The 19,843-nt window shown below is 25.0% G+C and overlaps 1 protein-coding gene across 1 annotated transcript; it reads left to right on the top strand.

The window, feature by feature from the left end:
* The first annotated feature begins 263 nt into the window (after positions 1–263).
* On the top strand, positions 264–19,305 carry LOC132922968 (proton-coupled zinc antiporter SLC30A1). Its single transcript, XM_060986730.1, has 9 exons — positions 264–495; positions 13,001–13,188; positions 13,734–13,858; positions 13,920–14,017; positions 14,081–14,325; positions 17,944–18,203; positions 18,279–18,387; positions 18,465–18,575; positions 18,639–19,305. The coding sequence occupies exons 2-9, from the start codon at positions 13,012–13,014 to the stop codon at positions 18,831–18,833; spliced, it is 1,320 nt and encodes a 439-aa protein (XP_060842713.1). The 5' UTR covers positions 264–495; positions 13,001–13,011; the 3' UTR covers positions 18,834–19,305.
* Positions 19,306–19,843: the final 538 nt, after the last annotated feature.

Genomic DNA, 19,843 nt, shown 5'->3' on the forward strand with positions numbered 1-19,843 from the left:
AAAGTATAAATGTAAACTGTAGTCGCCAGTCGATCTGCAACTCGTTCCAATCGAACCCTTGACTTTATTGTGGGTGGTAAACAGTGGCCAGCGGGCCAGCCACTGGCGTGTTGAATAATATTATGATCCTTTCATAGTTCCGTTATCACTCGATAACGGCACAACGATCAAACTTTACCAGGTATTGGGTATGCGGTTTCCCTACTCCGCAAGGTGATCGACGCACGCGTGCGCACTATGCGACGATACACCTCGAGGCCTGCCGGCCGCCTGGCACTCTGTCAGTTCGGCGTTGCGCAGCGTTCGTGGTGATTATCGTGCTCATCGTCTATTGTTCGCTGTGCGCGTTTGCTCCAGTCGCGACCGTGTGTGCAGTGCTCACCATCATTAGACCACTCGTCGACATCCGTGCGAAAAACTTGCAGACGACGACCACAGACGGACACTGAAGGCGTTAGACGCGACGATAGACGGTTCTTTGCGTCTTGAAAATACGTAAGTACATTATTGTTATTTTGCCTTGTTGTGATTGCGCGAGCTTTTTCCCGACCAGCGTGTGCGATGTAATACTACATCGCGTACCGATCGTCGCGGTGGTCCCGAACAAGTCTTGTTTTCCGTTGTCATTAGTCATTAGTCATTACACTGAAGCGGTTGTCACAATTCGCAGTCAAAGCCGTGTCCGCGCGCCGCACCTTCTGGCTACACACCCGCAAACCACTGAGCGTTTTTGAGTTGTCGTCACCGTAACGTTCTCTCTCGGTGTTATCGTTCCTGGTCCTTAACGCGCTTCTGACGGAATATTCTATTTGTGACAACTGCCGAAACATGAGCCTCCTCGAACGACGACGACGCTTGTAAGGGTGACGATGGTTTTGCAGCAGGTACCGCAGTCGGAAATCCGTGTTGTATCTCGGATGTTTGTTGAGACGTCGTTGCGTACGACAATTAAAATACTGATAACGGTCGTATAACTCTACATACACGCTCAGAACGTCACCAATTACCTATAATATTATTTTAATTAGTTGTTATCGTAGTGTTCCCATCTTGACTACTCTAATCACCAATAGTACATTAACAACAACAACAATAATATTATGATGTTGATATCGTATTTTTGAGCTGACCACCCCAAGTGGCAAGTCTACATGAACAAAAATAATTGTCTACTTTACCAGACACTCGTCTTTTCCTACATCTCCTAAAATTTAGAAGTAACTGTTAATCTTACCTCCACTTTTTGTTTTGTTGTGCTTAGAGATACCTAAAGGTATCTATATCATCTTAAAATTCTATTTTAACTGGTATAAATTTATTTGGATACGAATCATTATCATAACAAATATGTATATCAGTTCAGTTTTTTTTTTTATACCGGCTAGGGCCATCAAATGTTTTGATTATATACTTCTTTACCATGTACCAGCCTACTTATTTATTATTAGAAATTTAGCATTTTAAATATATGATGTTTGCCCTTGTAATTGGATCATTTTTTTCTTCCTACTTGATAGGTACCTCCTTATGTCTAAAACACTTTAAAACTTCAGATCTATACAGATTGCAATTCTAATTGAAAACATATTTTGCCTCATATTTTATACCTTCCTACTTGAAATACCTAATTGTTTTTCTTAGTTTTAGGTTATCAAGGTCTATAGTTTATTGATAAAATATAGTATAGGTATCCGCCGACTTTATGACAAACTATTGACCACCATTACTAAGCCATATAAAATGCACATTTAATCTTTCAAAAGAATTATTTCAATACATAAAATATAATGTCTTATTTCACATCCTGTTAAAATATCTTTTAATCAATTACTTATGTACCTCTATAAACTATAATACAATGGCAGTGTTTAACATAAAAAATTTGAAAACTACTAAATAGTACATTTTGGATATAGACAGTTAGATATGAATATACTTATTATTATTTAATTATATTGGTTGGATTATAATTTGGTTGGTATATTTAATATATATCTACTTATCTATATTCACTAAAATAATGCATTTTGTGGCATACCTAACTTCACTTCAATTTGTTTATAATCTACTTAGATACAGCTACCGTGGCTGTCCTACTTATTTTCTTCATAAAATTTACTTATAATATTTTAACAATAAACATAATTATTCATATATACTTAAATTACTTAATAAACAATATTATTGTGTTATGAATTTATTATGAATCAAAGTTTATGATAAAAACGTTTTGTGATTGCCACTACATAATTTATTCACAAATATACTATTATGTATACATCATACATTATACATACATTAGTATAAATTTGTGTTTAAATGTTTAATAGATGAGTGGGGACAATAAAATTCATGGCAACTCTGTATCAACACTACTACTATTGAAAACTGCCTATGTAAACATTATCTATATTAGATTACGATATTACCGGTGTGTTTTATAATTTTATCAACGAATAATAGGTTAATTATGATGATATAGTAATAATACTTCTCGACTTCTTATATAAGAATTGTATGCATTGTTCATAAAAAATTTCATACCACCCTATTCAAATGATACTAACTATTAACACCACTTTTTATATCATGTACAGAAACATTTGTACAAATAAAATATATAAAAATTGTAAAAATTGTTTATTTAAAAATTATTATTATTATTATTATTATTTAGATTTTCAAACTTAAACTAAATTACGAGTTAAATTATTTTGGTATTTAGCACCATACTGTTAGTCCATATCTTAAAAACTGTTCTTATAATGCCTGACATGAAAGCTGCTATTTACTGTAAGTCAGCAACCCAAGAAGCAACCTATTCCAAAATTATTTAATATTTATACTTCTATTATACCTACCTGAATAACTAATAGCATTAGCAATTAGAGCTAGCACTAGCATTAGCATTTACGCCACTTACATAAACAACACTACAATACTTATTGTGGGAAATGATCTGTATGAAAAATGTAGCACACTACAAATTCATTTAAAATAAATTCAAGTGATTCATAAATTCATAAATTCTGACAAATTTGTATTTGTATCATTTATATTAAAGAGATCCCTTCATATTTTAATTGCTAAGGCATTCTAATCTTAATATCTTTGTAAATCAAATATCTTGATTTTTAACAAAATAATGTTAAAAATGAATATGTGTTCATCTAAAAAAAAATTTCAATAGATAATAAAATTTTTTGTTTGTCCAATTTTAAAATCAAAGCTACCAACCTATAACTAATTTGCATTATACACAAATCTCTTTTAGATCTATTTTGTATTTGAGCATACAGGATTCAATTTTTGTGCTGTGCAAAGCCATTCAAAGTTTGTATCATACAAGTATTCCATTGGATAACTGTATGCATTATCATGCATACTAATGCACCTTAGTTATTAACTAAGTTTACCATTTAGCCACCAAATAATTTAAAACATTTTATTCGAAACTACAATGTGCCCGTGCCCACGTGGATGAGAAATATGGATCCCAGGTTAGTCTCTTGTCGAGAGTAATTCTAAGATATTTGACTTCCGTTGAATTAGAGATATGTGATCCTTGAAAATATAGTGGAGGCATTCGGTTTAAGACTATATTAGATAAAAAAAATAAAATTGTTCTTATATAATTTATATCTTTTTTGTTGTATATATTTAAAAAGTTCTTTGTTTATAATGCTGAAGTATAGTTTTGTAAACATTCATTCACTAAAAATATTATATAATTTTTATACTTACAACTGTCAATTAAAGTACTCTCAAAATAAATTAGCTACATTTGTGCTGTGGTATGTCAATGTTTGTACTGAAATCAAATTGTACAATTTTAATCAATTATTATTAAAATATTTATTGATGAAGTACAAAATAGTAATAGTTAAATTGTTCTATTATTTATTAAAAAAAAATGTTAAAGGTGTAAATTAAAAAAAAAAAGATTACCCAGTATAATTATTTAAAGTTTTTTTATTACCTTTTAAATTAAATGAAGCTTAATATGTGTCCAAAAAAGTATTCTATGTTTCAGTAATATTGTTCATTGTTATAAATAGTATCTTTAATGTCTTGGTTAATATATTTTAATAATGTATGATTTAAATTTAAGAATTAAAATAATGTTTTTTAAATTATTAGATTGTCATATATGTTTTGATAAATTTAATTTTCCAATTTTTACAACAATTGTCACTAAATTTGCAGTATTCATGTTTTTTGCTCATTGTAATATCCCCAGTAATATCTTCAGTATATCTATTTAGTACAATAATGAATAACACTTAAGGTACACTTAAGTATTATCATTCCTATACCTATTCATTTTATTTTATTAAAAATTATCTTTATATAACTATTATAAAAAGTGAACTTGTTTTGTCACAATAGATTTTATTAGTTTCACTGTACTTGGAAAAGTACCAAAAAAAAAAAAAAAAAAATACAATTTTATTCACATAAGTGTGCCGCGTGCAATGTGCATAGATATTTATTTCAGATGATCTTTTACTAATTTTCGAGGTAATTTTGCTCTTGTAGTCACTTTGGATTAATTAATGGCTATATACAATTTAAGTAGTTAGTTATTACTTATATTAATATATGTAACTACGTGTTTTAACAGAATTTTGTTCTGTTTTACAATAAAAAAAATTATAATATTTATCTTGGTAATCTTGATAAATGTACTTAGCTGATACTTACCTTAGTTTATGATTGTCAAATAAATTAAAATTATTAAGTCTTTTTTGTTAAGTTTGTGCTTATAATTGTTCCAAGTATTTTTCTTTCATTATAGTACTCTTAAATAATTATTTGACTGTATTTTTTGTACTATGTTATGGTCTATGGGTAATTATTGTAATTAAACAGTAAAACAACAAATGGTTTTAAATTTTAAAAAAACATATGTAATTACTAAATCTTTACTACATGTTCCAGTATCGATCGAAAGCTTTTAATTTAATATTATTTTAAAAATATATCATGCATATGGAAATGTATTGTTTAATTCATAAAGTTTTTTTGCTGAACCACCCATTCTATTTTAAAACTAGTGTTTGTAATTTTTTATAGCAGATCTTATAGCGTTTTCCTAGTATTTATCATATAAAAACTTTTTTAGTTTACTATTCTATTTTTTAATTGGTTGTTTCTCTAGAACAATTTACAAAAAATCATATTATAATGCATATTTTAATAACAATAAAGTATTCTATAAATATAAAAACCAGTAGTTAATATATTTATGCAGGCTGAGTAATTTTTTTTATTTTCTACCTACACAAAGTATGATGAACTTTTTGTTTTATAAATGTAATAGCTATATAATTATGTATTATACGTTTCACATTGATTTAAAATATATTTTCAAATTAATCACTGTTCATTAATTTTCTAAACAATTTCAAAAAAGGAGAAGGTTCTTAAATTAAGATTCAACTTAATATTTTTTTATGTCTGTTAAGTTTGTTGAATGACTTGAATGCTCAATATTTTTTTATGTAAGCATTCATTTAGTGATTATTGATGCCATTATCACATTAGATAATATTATGGTTTAAATTTATGTAAGTAGGTTCATAAAATGCAATTATTTAAAAAATAACTTAAAATTTACATAAATATTAAATGTTTTGTGAACTACCTACCTATTTTAATTATTTATGTTTATAAATCAATATATAAGATGGTAACTTTTTGTTAAGAAAATTTTTGTTTTATACTTTTTAATTTTAAAACTAACAATCCATGGATACACATTACACAAATATAACTTTTTATGAGGATATCAAAATTAGTTTATAGTACAACAAATTTATTAAGATAATGATCAGTCATGTGTTATAACTTTATAAGTTATAAGTTATAACTAATAAACTAGTTTTCGTCCCATGTAGATAATGCACCAGATAGGCCTTAACTTGGTCGTTATATAGGTTAATGCATTTGGACCTAAAGGTTAACATTTTTAGTGTTACAGGATTTTAGATATATCATGTTGAGTGTGATGTACAATATACCTATTTTTAGTTGTGAAATTTGTATAGGTAATTTTATATAACTGATAATTCAATAAAATTATTTTATTTATTTATAAATTTATCGTTATCATCGGGTTAGGTAAGTGTTTTTAAATTATCATAACACTATGAAAAATTATTAATATAGCATGTAAAAATGGGTAGGAATTCTTCGTCATATGTAAGAATTATTATGTATTATTGATAGTATTTGTATTTTGTATATTAATATCAAGGTAGTAGTCTTTTATACCAAGGTCATCATATTTCATAGTAATCTTTATTTTATGATTAATATATTTATGGGTATATGCAATATGCGTAAGGTACATGCTTCCAAGAATATTACCGGAAACTACCACGAAAATTACCGGATGTTTACAACATTTAAAGGAATTTAATGTTTAAAACTTAAAATAATATTATAATTTTATAAATGTTTACCTATATGGCTGTATAATTGTGTGTTATATTGAATAATGAATAAAAAATAAAAATTGTATTAGTTATTATTATTATATTTGTGGTCGGTGGGATGACCACAAAATTAATTATAGATTATATGACTATAACTTTATGACTATGAGTACTGAAAACTGACTATAATTTACACATATACAAATTATATTTAATGTCTTAATGTATAGAAATGATTTTTTACTTGATATTCAATTTATTTGACGATTTATTTAGACATTTTCACATAAGCCACAAGGCATTTCCGCTGAATTTTGTCCAACCAGGCTACCTACATATCTGTTTTTATTTTTTAAAACTTCTCACTCATAATATAAAGGTTTAGAATTATTATTATTATTTATTACATTACAATTTAAACAAATCTTTGTTTGATTTCTGTGTACTTATCTACTTGATTCATGAATCTAAATATCTATAATTTAATTTTCAAAACTAATAATATTCTCTTTAACTATAGATGAACCCATGTTTTATTGTATTAATAATGTATTATAGACTATAGATTGTGGGCACATGGCAGAGTACAATTTAGAGGCGATTGTCGCTAAATCGCCTAAATTAAAAATGTAATTGATCAACGACACACAATCGTGTTGGGTTGTTTTTGGAAATTAATTTCAGAATATCTTCCGAACCGATTCGTCATGTGAGTTTGTTATTTCCGGTTTTAAAATATAATCGCCACGATTATATATTTATATGTTAAATCTAACCCAGAACTCCATATGCATAAAAATATATCGATCTTAAACACCTTTAACTCGTTTTTCAACGTCAAGCGCACGGCTGTTTCAATGTGCCATTAACTCAAATTATTTTTATGCTTTCCAAAAGTTAATAATTTAAATAATAAAAGAAAATTTTAATGTAAAATGTATATAGGTATAATAAGAATAACATGACGTGATGATGATTAAATTATACAAAAGTCAATAATAGTATATACTATATAGTATATTATATAAGATGTTTATGTTTAATAATAATTATTATAAATTGTGCATTTTTATTATTTGACTAAATTAAATATTCCCCTCTTGCTTTTCATAATTGTGTCTATTTATGTATTTTTTGTACATATTTGTTAACCGTTATATTTTAAATAGGTTTATAATATAATTATTATTAATTATTACTTATTACACATCAAACAATAAGAATTGTTAATAATTGTATTCTACTTTATTACAATCATTCTAATTTCATTATTTTTTCTCATTTTGGGAATGTTTTATGGAAATTTATTTACCTACCGCTATTCTGCAGGTAGTGATTGGGTGTGTGTGTATTTGTATTCTGTTTTTATTCGGTATTTATGGTAACAATGGTGTTTACCAACTTGTACATTATATAATATAACCTATAAATTATTTAAAATTTTATCAATTAGGATGATAGTATTTTAATTATAAAAAAGGTTACCTAATTACTTACTACTTTAAAATTTTGATATACATTTTAATAATAATAAAATAGCACTTGTGGGATAAAAATATAAATGTAAATTTCATAATTTTTACCTCTATAATACTATTTTTACTATAGGAACATCAGGAACCGGTAGTATAATTATACTATCAATAATTATTATGTGTATAATAACATTAATAATTATAATAATTGTATTTTATTATATACTAAAAAATAATAATATAATAATAATAACGATTTTCTTAACGTCAAAAAAACTATACATTAAAAATTAAAAAACCTGCACTAAGTAAATATTGTTAAATATTATTCAATTAATGATGAATATATATACCTAAGTTGTGTTATACAATAAGAAGGTATGATAATAATGCTATTCCTACCTGTATTTGTACTTAGTTAAGAAACCTAAAACAATTTTAATATGTATATTATAACATAGTTGAGATAACGGTGGTACTGAATTGTAATTTACCGAAATAATTGTACCTATCTGGTTTTTAAGTGCCCTAATTATCCATTACATTACATTTCGATAAGATTAAACCGTTTTTACTTGTTTTTTTCCTAAACTGATAATGTGATGTCGATTAATCGAATATTGTCCCTTTTTTATTCAAAATATTGTGGTCTGTGACTCAGTGAGTATTCTTAAAAAACTAAATTCTAATGTATGTATGAACGGGAATTTTAATGACTATTGTCATCATCAAGAATTAAATATTTACATAATAAGTCTCAATCATTTCTCGTAATTTAATGATTTATAAAAATACAGCTATTATTATAGACAAATCATAATTCAATTTAGAGAATTAAACCTTAAATTATTTTATTAATTTTTGATTGTTTTTTAATTTTTATCATTAATTCATATGTATATATAGTTATGTATTTGTTTTACATTAGTAATGACTAATGAATGTTTATTAATTGTTACTTGTTAGTAACAATAAATTTATTTTAATATTAATTTAATTTAATACTAATGTATCAAACTTAAGTAAATATTGCTAAAAACTTTATTTGTTAGAAATTGAAATACATTTCCCAATTGCACTTTTAAACCCTTAACGATTATCTCGATGCAGTTTGTTCCGTGTGAAATTTAAAGTAAAATTAATTTGCAAAACCATTGTTATAACCCACGTTTTTTTTCAATCATTACTGAATAGTGCCTAGTGGTATTAATTAAGGACAACCAGTAGTGTATAATTTCCAATTTATTGATGTATTTAGGGGGGAGGGAGTAGTGAAAAGTTTATTACATTATAGGTACGTTTATATGTCTAAAACTATAAATATTATAAAATTATAAAATGAAATCAAGCTTTTTATTTTTATTTTCTAAATCATCAATCTCTAAGGGGCAGTTGACCCCCCCCCCCCCCTCTACCCGTAAATACACCACCGAGGACAACAGTTTATAGGAACTACAATAAAAATGTTATTTGAACATTTGAATAATGTTTTTTATCGTTAATCGCCTTTTAACTACCCATATTTTATAAAGTAATTAACGATTTTTGATATATTTCTATAATTTATTAAAGTATAAAATACAAAATTTAATATGAAATGATTAATGTCCAAATTACTTATACATTTCTACGTGTTTTATTGATATCCACGATATGTGTCCTGATTGTTAATCCTTTATAAATAAAGTTTTTGTAGTTATCATTGAATGATGTTAATAGTTAACCAAAATTCCCGTGGAATAACCACGTAACTGTTTTTTTGACGACGCCGTGGACACCTAACTGCTTTTGCATCACTTCCATGGCGTATAAATATGAATCTATAAATTTATATTAAAACCATATATAGAACTACTAATTATAAATTTGATTGAAATTAAATTTATTTTTATATATATAGGACTAGTTGTAGTATAATATTATAGGTATGTATTATGTATTCAATTTCATAATAATTCTTTAATTATTATTAAATTATTATTTGTAAACAGATAAGGTAAACGAAATATTTATTTGGCACTTATTTTATTGTATTATTTCCAGTTGTTATAAGTGAGCATTTCGTTAAACACGAATTATGCATTAACTAAATAACTTTGTCAGTTTTGTAAATAGAAAAAACTTTTTATACAAAAAACTGAAAAAACGTTTAAAAAAATAACCTATTCGAATATATGTATACAAATATAGTGTTTCCATTTAAAAAATGTAAATTGTATTGCGCATGCGCACGCCAAAAGGGTTAAAAATTTGAAAATCATAAATAAATGTGTATTTAAGTACCCCCTAGGTCTTCCAAAATATTCACTTCAATACAAAGTCATCAAGCTGTAATATTTAGTGGTACCTTTATAATCCTGATAACACTGCAGTATATTGTATAGCTCTAACAAAAATAAGTCCCATTTACTTTTTTGTAGTATAGAAAAATAATTATATTTGATGTGCGTGTTTGTATATTTTATATTATACATTTATTTATATTTAATAAAATTCATATTAAGACGAGTATTTATTAATTTTTTTAATACTGATTGTTTAATACATTTTATATTCAGTTTTTGTTGTGAAAATTCCTCGAAACCGTTGAAATTATAATTGAGTAAATAATAGTTTTTGGTGACCTAACCTACTTAATTGTTAGTCTCGAAGAAAAGAAAAGTACTTAGTTAAGTACAAGTAAAACTAAACTCTAAAGTAGGTACTTGCATTGACTGACCTATGATAAAAATATTTCTTTTAATTCAATAATTTTATTACTCCGTAACCTTCCTTAGGTATCAATTTTAAGTACTTATTGAAGTGTCTGCAAAGATAAAAGTTTTCCCGTTAGTTAGAATAAAGATATTCTAATACTTTTTACATATCTATATTCGACTTAATTACACATTTGCAATTCTTAAAGATTAAATTATCAATTGTTTTTATTATTTTGTCGATAATGGTGAATAATATTTTACATATTTTATGATATTAAACTAATACTATTAATTTACTCAATGATAATTTTTTTTAAACCAGTAAACCAATTTAAATCGTGGTTTCATAATTTTTAGAAAAAATGAATATCATTTCATGAAATATCTTTCTATAAATTATAAAGACACCTAAAGAGTTATAGTTTAATTAAATTAATATTATTCTTTATTATAAATCATAATAATAATTAATATAAATACTTTTGTTAATAATATTAAAACTATTATATTTGATTTATAGTGTCTATCTGTTTACTTTATAAATTAACTATACTTATTAAACTTAAGTACACTAATCTTCTTGGCACTCAAATGTAATTCATTAAAATAGGTAACAGTAACTGTAATCGTTCCATTTATATTATATGATGCCATTATTGTATATTGATTTTTTTTTATAACGTGGGAGTTGGATGATAATTTAGTTGTTTGTATTTTTTATAAAATATATAATATTTCAAAATAAGTATTTTGATATGTTTGTGGTATACAAAACTCGAAGAATAAGCTTTAATATGTTTAAGTCATATTACATATTATGGTACCTACTCGTAAAATATTTATTAACTGATGAATGTATTCATTTTGTTTTCAAAGCATTATAAGCAGCATAGTATTTTGTTTATAGTAATGGTAACTGTAAATTAAACAAATTGTTATCTTTTAGAAATAGATATTATTCTGCTGATGTTAAATTTGCAAAACTATGTAACATCGGTATGCTCAAACAGTCAAACCCACATGGATTTTATTATTAGTTCGGGTGTTTCATAATAAATTATATTATGAGAATATTTTCGTGAAATATAATTACGTCGCCAAATAATAAAACCATATTAATTTAGGTAATAAAATATAGTTTAAATCGAATAACAAAAAAAAAATCGTTTTAATAATAACATTATTTTGCAATTTATATTTTTACTATAACATACCCACATCCTTTAAAGTTGATTTCATTATTCATTTTTAGAGGTTTACGCTAAACAATTATGACTTATGTAATACCAGTTACCTACATAATAATATGTATAGCTTAAATTATTGTACAGGAGTACAGTACGATTTTGTGCTTCTATAAATAAGTGTTGTTTCAGATTGGTATTGCATCGATTTTAATAAAAAAAAATTTTTTGAAAGTAAAGTAATTAAAAAAATACAAATATTCGTGATCTTAAAAAAAAAAACAAGTCAGGAAGAACACTTGTCGTCTAATGAAAAATAATTACAATTTTGAGTGTTTGAAATAAAACGTGTACTTAATTTAAATAACATCTTTGTTCGACTACCATATCTTGTTTTGTTTTGAGTAGTTTTAAAAATTGGCTGTTATAACTATGATACGAGCGTCATCGCGCGTCGTTTCTCTAGTTGTAATTAAATTAAACAGCGCGCGCGCAGCTTGATGTAGTCTCATATTATACAGGATGATTATTTTAACAGTAAACATTTATTATTTGAAATTCTTTAACAGCATTAATTTAAAGTTTTTGAAAATATTTTTGAATATAAATTGCAACTAAACAAAATTATATTTTTTCAATTTTTAATCGTTATCTTAATTTTTTTACATTCTGAATGACTATCGAACAAATGGTTAATTAGGTACTTATAACTAATAAGTATTTGAAGTTCAGATGAACGTTAGTAGTAAACGTTAGTAATCGGTGTTGATGGTACCCCGTAAAGTCTTGGTTACTATTTATTTTTCTAATCAAAATTGTAAATAACTTAAAATATTAATACATTTCGAGATGATTAAATATACTTTTGTAAGAATATCCTTTTTCTTTATCTTTTGCAAACTATCAAGCAATGGAAATTATCATTATTTTATTAATTTGATTCATGCGTGTAATGTAAAGTATATCTGCAGCTGTTTCTATTGTTTAGTTGTAATGACATGCACGTATTATATAATATTTATAGTTGTGTATTTCACGCTCTGTTGTAGGATTTCGCTGTTTTACGTATATAAATAGAATATAGAAATAATAAGGACATATTATAATATTATATAGTGTCAGTGTGTTATATAAATTATATGTTATATATTGCAGCCATTTACTGTTTTTGATATTATTGTTATTTATTTATATTTTTACAGATTAATTCATAATGGGTCGATACAGCGGAAAAAAATGCCGCCTCATCACCATGTTTTGGCTGACGACATTTTTCTTTTTAGTAGAGATCATCGTCGGCTATATTACCAACTCCATGGCCCTTGTCGCGGATAGCTTTCATATGCTTAGTGACGTCGCCGCGTTGGTGGTCGCATATTTATCTGTTAAAGTAAGAATCAATATAGTAGTAGAAATATGATATCTAATATTATTGTCGAAAATTGAAATCGTGTATTTAAAATCTGGTCTTAAAAAATAGGCGTATATTATCCATAATTATATATGTATAATATATATAGATACATATATATACATATATGCATCTTTTTAACTTTTAAATAAATTTTAGCTATTTTAATATTAATGAGCACGCATACCTATTTCACTAGTGAATAGAATCGAAATACACGTTATTGTAGTTTGTTCGAGTTTTATACCGCAGTCCATTAAGAGTCGTTAAAAATTAATATAAATGTAATTAAATACACTTGATCCAGTCAATGATCATACGCGTTCTTGAGACTTGAATACACATAATTTTGTTATGCAAACGTCGTAGTGCTAACATAATATTAAATCGTTCTTTCATTGATAGAATGATAACTTAAAGTTCTATTTGACAAGTATCTGGTTATAAAAAAAAACCATTCTAGATTCCTATGTTTTTAAATTTATGAATATTTCGATTACAGTTAACAAATAATTTATTCTTAGATGTCACCAAAAAAATGGTCAAAAAATACATTTGGATGGGCCAGAGCTGAAGTACTTGGAGCACTAGTAAATGCTGTGTTTTTAGTAGCTTTGTGTTTTTCAATTACTGTTGAAGCTTGTAAGAGGTGTGTATATATCTATCTAAATAATATGTAAAAATTGTATCTATAATTTATTTTGTTTAAGATTTATTGAAGTAGAGACTATCCACAATCCAAAATTCATTGTCGTGGTTGGAGTTTTGGGATTATTTGTCAATATTTTGGGTTTATTTTTGTTCCATGGTAATATATTCATTTTTTCCTTAAGATTTTCAGTTTATATTTTTATATTTTAATATATTTTAGCTCATGGTGGAGGAGGACATGGTCATTCACATGGTGGTATATCACGTAGCCACACACGATTAACTCAATTAGTAAGCGCTGGAGCAAGTGCTAATGCTACTGATGACAACGATAACGATCATCGATTCAATGTACCACTCAATCACACTCATGAATCTTCTGCTGGTCATATGAATATGCGAGGTGTATTTTTACATCTTCTAGCTGATGCATTAGGTTCAGTCATTGTAATTGTATCAGCTTTGGTATGTATAGAAATTTAGCTTTTTTATTTTAATCAAATTTTTCATATTTGTTTTTTTTTTCATAGTGTAAAAATGAGACAGAAAAGCTTATTTTTCTGATTGATATTGTTTATAATATAATATGTTGGTCAACTATTTCATATATTTTATGAGAAAATTGTTCATAAGAATATTCATTAAATATTTTTGTACATTTTTCATTTAAAATTATTCAAAAGCAACTAATTTATAATTATGACTTAATGAAGAATACTATAAACCAGTGTTTCCCATCCTTTTTGTAATAGCAACTCAAAAATTCATTGTTTATTGACCTATGTAAACTCCACTAAAAAAAAAATTTTCTAGGTTTTTTTTTCATATATTATTATCAAGATAGTTGCTTAATTAGTTTACAAACGCTGCGAATTGTAACCATTTTAACACCAATAATTTATCTGCAGTTCTGGGCAAGCCTACTCATTTTTTAATTAATTAAATTTATTTAGTTTATGAATTTAAGTTAATTTTCTTTTTTTAAACTTTTAAACACAATCAGAAAGCAAAAGTAACTTGATTAAAAAATAGTTACTTTTTAGATTCTAAGCAGAGCAATGAATGTATTGATTTTACAATGATGTTTTTTATTCTTTTTATAAGTATTGAATAAAATTTTTCATCACAATTTGAGGGTTGTTTTGGATAGACAATTAAGTTTAGTTTGTACTTTGGGAGCTTAAAATTAAACATTCTCAGTACTTTTTTATAATCAGAAAACATAAAAAATTAAAGAAAACTTGAATTTTTATGCCTAACCAGATTTTGACTTTTGTAATAAATCAAAAATAAATTGCCGCAGAAACTGAAAATTTTCAACAAGTATTTATATTATCATTTTGTGTATAGGGTATAATTAATTTCAAAATATTTTGAACTTAAGGTTTTTTTTTATAAGTGTTGATAAAAATGTATGAAAAGTTAAAAATTTTATTTAAAAATGTTTAATCACAATATTTAATTTTAATAAAATTCCTGCAAATTTTGAAAAGTACAATTTTGTAATTAGAAATACATAAATGATTTTCTGTTTAGACCTAAGATTTGAAAATAAATACAAGATTTTTATAAGTTTTTCAACCGTTTTGAAAAAAAAAAAAATTCTACCAGAGCCAAATACATTTTTTTATGTGCATTTGAAGTTCTGAATTTTACAACATTGGATATTTACCCGTATAATAACTATTTCTTTCTAAACAATTTTTGTTTTTTTGGTCTAATTTCAAAACCAATAACTGTGGATACTTGAAATTTTTATGCTTATATTATATCATTTTAATTATATGATGAAATGTAAAAACACATTCAACTCATGTTGAGCTATTCCCATAAGTAATTCATATTGGATCCATAGTCTAAAAAATATTTTAAAACAATTATTTTTATAAACATTTTATATTTAAATGATGACGAAATAACTTATTTACACAATAAATAATAGTGTTAAATATTTTGTTATAATTTAAAAAAATATGTGGGTAAATATTTTACATATATTAGGTATCTTATTATCTATTTATACCATGAATCTATTTTCACTGTTTTATGGTATTTACAGAAAGATGTTTTTATATTTTGAGTTGAATAAGTTAATCACAAAATATCCTTAATAATATAGACTGTCAAATCGTTTCTTTTCAAATTTTTTTTTCATGTATAAATAATAATGATATATTATTGAATTCAAATGTAATACACCCATAGGCCATAATAGTTATCGACTGACACCTAATGTACAGCAGAGAAATACCTTCTTGCATTCGTTTATTAAAAATATTTATATTTAATTTAATTGCTGTAGGTACTTCGATATTTTAATACTTAAATCAATGATGAAATTGCATAAAATAATTAAATTATATTAATGTATTTCTCTATTTAATAATCTATAACTATTTTTAATTATTATAATCAAATCTGTTATTAGAATGTAATTAATTATGCAATATGTAATAATTAATATTAAAAATAAAATATTTAATTAAACTATTATTTTATTTTACCATATTATTTGATTGTAAATTTTAATGATTCTCAACTAGTATTGTGCGGCACTAGTGTTCTGTGAAAAATATAAAGCATCATATATTATATTATTATAGTGTGTGATTTTTATAAAGCTCCCAAAAAAAAAAAAAATATTGTGAACCACTGGTATAGGGTTTGTATATGATATTATTACAATTAAAGTAATATAATCATTATTATAACTAAGGACTAAGGTATTCTGCATCCATACTTAAATTTCAGCTAAACACCTACTTCATAATTATTTACCCAACGTTGTTAAAACTTAAGTGTTAATATTTTATAGTTATACTTATTGCCTACACAAAAATTAATTAATTTTTTTTAAATATTTTTTATTATTAGATAGATATAAAAATAACTATTAATTATTAATTAATAATGACTAATAAGTATACAATCCTTAAAATATGTATGGGATATTGGATACATTAGTTTTATTTTTATTTTCTCAACAATGGTTACCCACTTACTCTATATAACTTCTTTTCTGTTAAATATCCATTATCTATTTATATTAAATTGTATAGAATTACAATTATATTATTAATTTTTTATTATATAATATGTTATGTATTACTTAAATGTGGTACATAATACTATACAGTATATATTATTATAAACTTAATAATTATTTACTTATTTTCATATATTTTGTGTACATTTGTATTTATGTAAGTTATTTTGATCACAATTATAGAATCCATTAATAGTGATATTCTTTGATAGTACAATTTGGTAGGGCTTTATTCATAATTCATATAACATAATTATTTACAAATATTTGATATTTCCGACATTTTTTTTTTGTTTAAATAAAAAAAAATAATATATTTTAAATTCTTAAGGTTTATAATTTATATTAAGAAAAAATTAACTTAATGTGACACTAAAAATAATTTACTGAAGTTAATGCATATTTACAAAAAACAATTAACTTTTTAAATTAGTAATTATTACTAAAATGCAATTTATTAAATAATTTAGTTAAAAATAACTTTTTAACTCGTTAATACCCAACCTTGCTAACCTGCTGTATTGAGTTCTAAATCTATAAACCAATAATAAATAAAACAAATAATACAAACTACTGTTAAAAAGCATATTGTTACATTGTTATTTGTTCATAAAAGTAGTAAAAACAGATATTATGTAAGGAGTTACATTACTCTTATTTTTTGCTAAATAGTACATACAATAATATATTGTTTATTGATATGTTTGATGTCCTATGAACCGATAGTGTTATTATGAGTTGATACTAATATTGATTACCAGTAGTGCTGGGGAAATTCTTCAATACATAGCTATAATTTTCTTATAAATTTTAATTTTTGAAACAAGTAGAACAAGGATAATAGATTAAGTTGTTCTTAGTAATTAATTATTGTTATAATTGATTTGATAATTTTTCATATGGACTGTTGGTTTAATTGAAGTTTAGAAGCTAGACAATTTTTGTTTATATTAGGTATCCATTAAATAAACAATAGTATTGACTTTCTGATTTTTATTCATTTATGTAGATTATTATTAAATTGTGCTTGTTTTTAGATTGTGTGGTTGACTGATTGGAAATACCGCGATTACATTGATCCTGCTTTGAGTTTGTTGATGGTTATAATCATTTTGCACTCAGTATGGCCATTGTTGCAAGAGTCTGCACTTATTCTACTTCAGACTGTTCCTACTCATATTCAAGTAGATGCCATACAAAAAAGACTTTTAGACAGAGTTGATGGAGTTTTAGCTGTACACGAATTCCATGTGTGGCAATTGGCTGGAGATAGAATTATAGCATCTGCACATATAAGGTATTAATATTTTTGAGTTTAATTTTAATTAGAGAAATACCTAATATAATTGTATTATTATGTAATTATTACTAGGTGTAGAAATTTACCAGAATATATGAAGTTAGCAGAAAAAGTTAAAGAATTTTTCCATAATGAAGGTATTCATTCAACTACCATTCAACCTGAATTTGTGGAAGTTGAGGTATGTTATAACATATTATTAATCATTTTCTTATTTAGTATTAATAGATTTTGGTTTTATGCAATATCTAAACATAGGTAACCGAAAATAGGAACGAAAACCAGACTCCTACTGAAGATTGTGTATTGGATTGTCCAAAAACTGACATACCGTGTCAATTGCAAACATGTTGTGGCCCGTCAAAACAGGTATAAGCATTTAAAGTAGTAAAATCATGAAATAAATATTCTTATATGTTTTAATTGTTTTAGGGTCGCGACACACCGTCCCCAGTTGATACGCCATATTTATGTCGACAACGTAATACTACTTCTGTTACTATTGATGCTACTAACAACTTACAGACTGCCAATACTCAGGAGAGCGAAATGGAAAGTGGTGCACTATTGGGTGATAGAATTAACAATTGTCGTACTTCTGCAGGAGGATTTATTACTGGTGGATAGTATTTTTTCTAAACTATAACAATTTTGTTTTTTTTTTTATATATATATTATTTTATTATTATTATTATTATTATTATTCTTATTATTATTATCATTATCATTGTTATTATGATGATGATAAATAACTAAGCACATGGTTACAATTGTACCTATTACATCAACAAGACCTACCATGTAAAAAAAAAAAACAAAAACAAAACAAAATAAAAAATAATAATATATTTAGTGAGATTTGTATCACTCTTTGGAGTGCGCAATTAGAAGATCAAAATTATATGTGCTCTACACATACGTTTATGTAAACATCAACAAAATAATTTTAAGTTTATTATATTTTTAAACAATTGTAATGACTTATTAATGCTCAATTGTTGACATTTACTATAGATCTGTATTTGTTTGATGATGTAATATTGGATGAGCGTTGTAAATAAAACCAAAATTTTATAAACATTAAAAATTTTACAATTGATTTTTTTCAATTAAATTGATTATTTATTTAAAATATTTTTGACTGTCAACTAGTTGTAATTTGAAACAAATAATTTTTTTAGCTTGTAACCCATATTTTATTTTATTGCCTATCAATTAAGACCGTTTTAATTATCTACTTTTAATATCAAATATATAAATGTATATTGATATGTATACTATTAGATATAATAATAATTATAATTTTAAGTTTAAACACAATTTTTGGAATAGTTAATATGATGTTTTATATAATATTAATATAGGATAAATAATATATATATATATATGTATATGTATGTATGTATGTATGTTTTTGATTATAACAATAATAAACAATAAGTTCATATTATAATTTCCATAATGTAGTAAAACATAATTGAGTATTATAATATGTTTAAATACACATTATTTTTTTATTCAAATTTTGTAATAATTATTTAATGTACCTGTTCACAGTGATGTGTTGTAGCAATAAGATCCTGGAAAGTTAAATTTCTTGTCTGCATAATTATGGGTACACATATACATAATATTAT

The sequence above is a fragment of the Rhopalosiphum padi genome, chromosome 2 (assembly GCF_020882245.1).
Source record: "Rhopalosiphum padi isolate XX-2018 chromosome 2, ASM2088224v1, whole genome shotgun sequence".
Lineage (NCBI taxonomy): Eukaryota > Metazoa > Arthropoda > Insecta > Hemiptera > Aphididae > Rhopalosiphum > Rhopalosiphum padi.

Coding starts and splice junctions, on each gene's coding strand:
- LOC132922968 (XM_060986730.1), top strand. CDS start 13,012: ATGGGTCGATACAGCGGAAAAAAATGCCGCCTCATCACCATGTTTTGG. Junction 18,388..18,464: donor CTGAATTTGTGGAAGTTGAG/GTATGTTATAAC, acceptor ATCTAAACATAG/GTAACCGAAAATAGGAACGA. Junction 18,576..18,638: donor GTTGTGGCCCGTCAAAACAG/GTATAAGCATTT, acceptor TAATTGTTTTAG/GGTCGCGACACACCGTCCCC.